We start from the raw sequence: 1,934 nt of genomic DNA, 5'->3' as shown, positions 1-1,934 counted from the left end.
TTTTCAATGTGTCAAATGAGCTTCTGGGCAAATCAAAATCTCGTGCCCTCCCATCTAATATTCCTGTAGATGAATTGCCAGACAAGTTTTGCCAATTCTTCTCTGACAAAATGACAGGCCTAAGAGAGGAATTAGATTCTCGGCATTGCCAGCCTCCATGCTTTGCTATTTATGATGGTCCAGTGTTTGATAATTTTTCTCAGGTTTGTGAAGAGGATATTGTTGCTATGATGAAGGAAATGCCCAATAAAACCTGCATCCTGGACCCACTTCCAACATACATTGTCAAACAATGTGCCGAGAGCCTGGTTCCTCTAATCACTCGCATCATTAACGAGTCTCTTCTATTAGGTTTTGTTCCATCTAAACTTAAAGAGGCTGTTGTAGCTCCAATTCTTAAGAAACATGGACTTGACTGTAATAATCTAAAGAACTTCAGACTGGTATCCAATCTACCGTTTATCTCAAAACTTCTAGAAAGAGTGGTTCTTCGTCAATTGCAGCAGCAACAACAACAACAACAACAAGCAGCTTTTATATAGCGCCGTAACATGAGTAAACACGACCTCGGCGCTTTACAAAAAATATCTTAAACTACACATCTTACATTACTAAATAACAAATAAAAACAAAGCAGCATGAAACATGGGAAAGAATTAGTCCGGGAATAAATGAGTTTTTGTTTGGCTCTTGAAAGAAGCAACTGTGATAGAGTTTCTGATGAAATTTGGTAAAGTGTTCCATAACATTGGGGCAGCATTTGTGAAAGCACGATCCCCTTGCGCAGTGAAAGTTCTGTTGACAACAAGGCGAGGTTGGTCGTGCCCGGAACGCAGGTTGACAGACGGAATGTAAATGTGAAGGAGTTCAGTGAGGTAAATGGGGGCTTGATTGTGCAGGCACTTGTAAACAAGCAGGATGGTCTTAAAGATGATTCGCTGTTTGACCGGCAACCAGTGCAACTCTTGAATCAGAGGAGAAGTGTTCTCACGTCTGCTTGCCCGGAAAATGAGACGTGCAGAGCGGTTCTGGATCTTTTGAAGCTTTTTTAGTCTTTGGCTGTGATGTTAATAAGCAGAGAGTTGCAGTAGTCCAATCTGGATGTTATTAGCGCTCTGACTGCTTGCTTGCAAGTGTCTTTGTCAATGAAACGACGGATTCTGTTGATATTGCGGAGATGGTAATTAGTGGAGCTAGATATGGAAGCAACCTGAGCAGTCATTGACATGTCAGACTCGAACTTGACACCGAGGTTCTTAATGACAGTTGAAGGGGTGATGGTGGTGTTATCCAAATTCAAAGTGACAGTAGAAAGGTCTTTCAGGTTGTGTTTTGAAGCTAACACCATGAACTCTGTTTTACTTTCGTTTAGCTGCAGCTTGTTAGTGCTCATCCATATCTTAAGTTCTGCAATACAAGCCTGGAGCTTAAAAGCTGCTACAGCAGCATCACCCGGAATTTTAGGGTCAAGTTCAATATAAAGTTGCACATCATCCGCATAAAGGTGGTAATTGATGTTATAACGGCGGATGATTGCTCCCATTGGATAAGTGTACATTGTAAAAATTCCCGGGCTGATGCAAGACCCCTGTGGAAGTCCATAAAGCAGAGGAAGGCTTTCAGACATGGCACCTGACACACAAACTTGGTGATCTCTCTTGGTGAGATAGGAGGCAAGCCATGCCTGCGCTGTTTCAGTAATGCCATAAACGCAACACCTTTTTGACAATAACCTATTGGAAATAAATCAATCGGCGTATAGGAAGGGTCATAGTGTTGAAACCGCAGTACTGAGTGTCATGGACCGCCTGCTCAAAAACTCTGAAGAGAAATTTGTCTCACTCGTTGCCCTCCTTGACCTCAGTGCTGCGTTTGATACGCTCGACCACTCAATTCTTCTTAGACGCCTTGAAATCACTTTCGGTATCAGTGGC

At 42.5% G+C, this 1,934-nt stretch overlaps 1 protein-coding gene across 1 annotated transcript; it reads right to left on the bottom strand.

Moving 5' to 3' along the window:
* Positions 1-1,048: 1,048 nt before the first annotated feature.
* Positions 1,049-1,558, bottom strand: LOC140144711 (uncharacterized). Its single transcript, XM_072166525.1, has one exon. The coding sequence runs from the start codon at positions 1,556-1,558 to the stop codon at positions 1,049-1,051; it is 510 nt and encodes a 169-aa protein (XP_072022626.1).
* Positions 1,559-1,934: the final 376 nt, after the last annotated feature.

This window comes from Amphiura filiformis, chromosome 2 (assembly GCF_039555335.1).
Source record: "Amphiura filiformis chromosome 2, Afil_fr2py, whole genome shotgun sequence".
Taxonomy (NCBI): domain Eukaryota; kingdom Metazoa; phylum Echinodermata; class Ophiuroidea; order Amphilepidida; family Amphiuridae; genus Amphiura; species Amphiura filiformis.
This window is presented reverse-complemented; position numbering and strand designations above follow the sequence as displayed.

Bases quoted from the DNA above. Each gene is read 5' to 3' on its own strand.
- LOC140144711 (XM_072166525.1), bottom strand. From the start codon at position 1,558: ATGTACACTTATCCAATGGGAGCAATCATCCGCCGTTATAACATCAAT.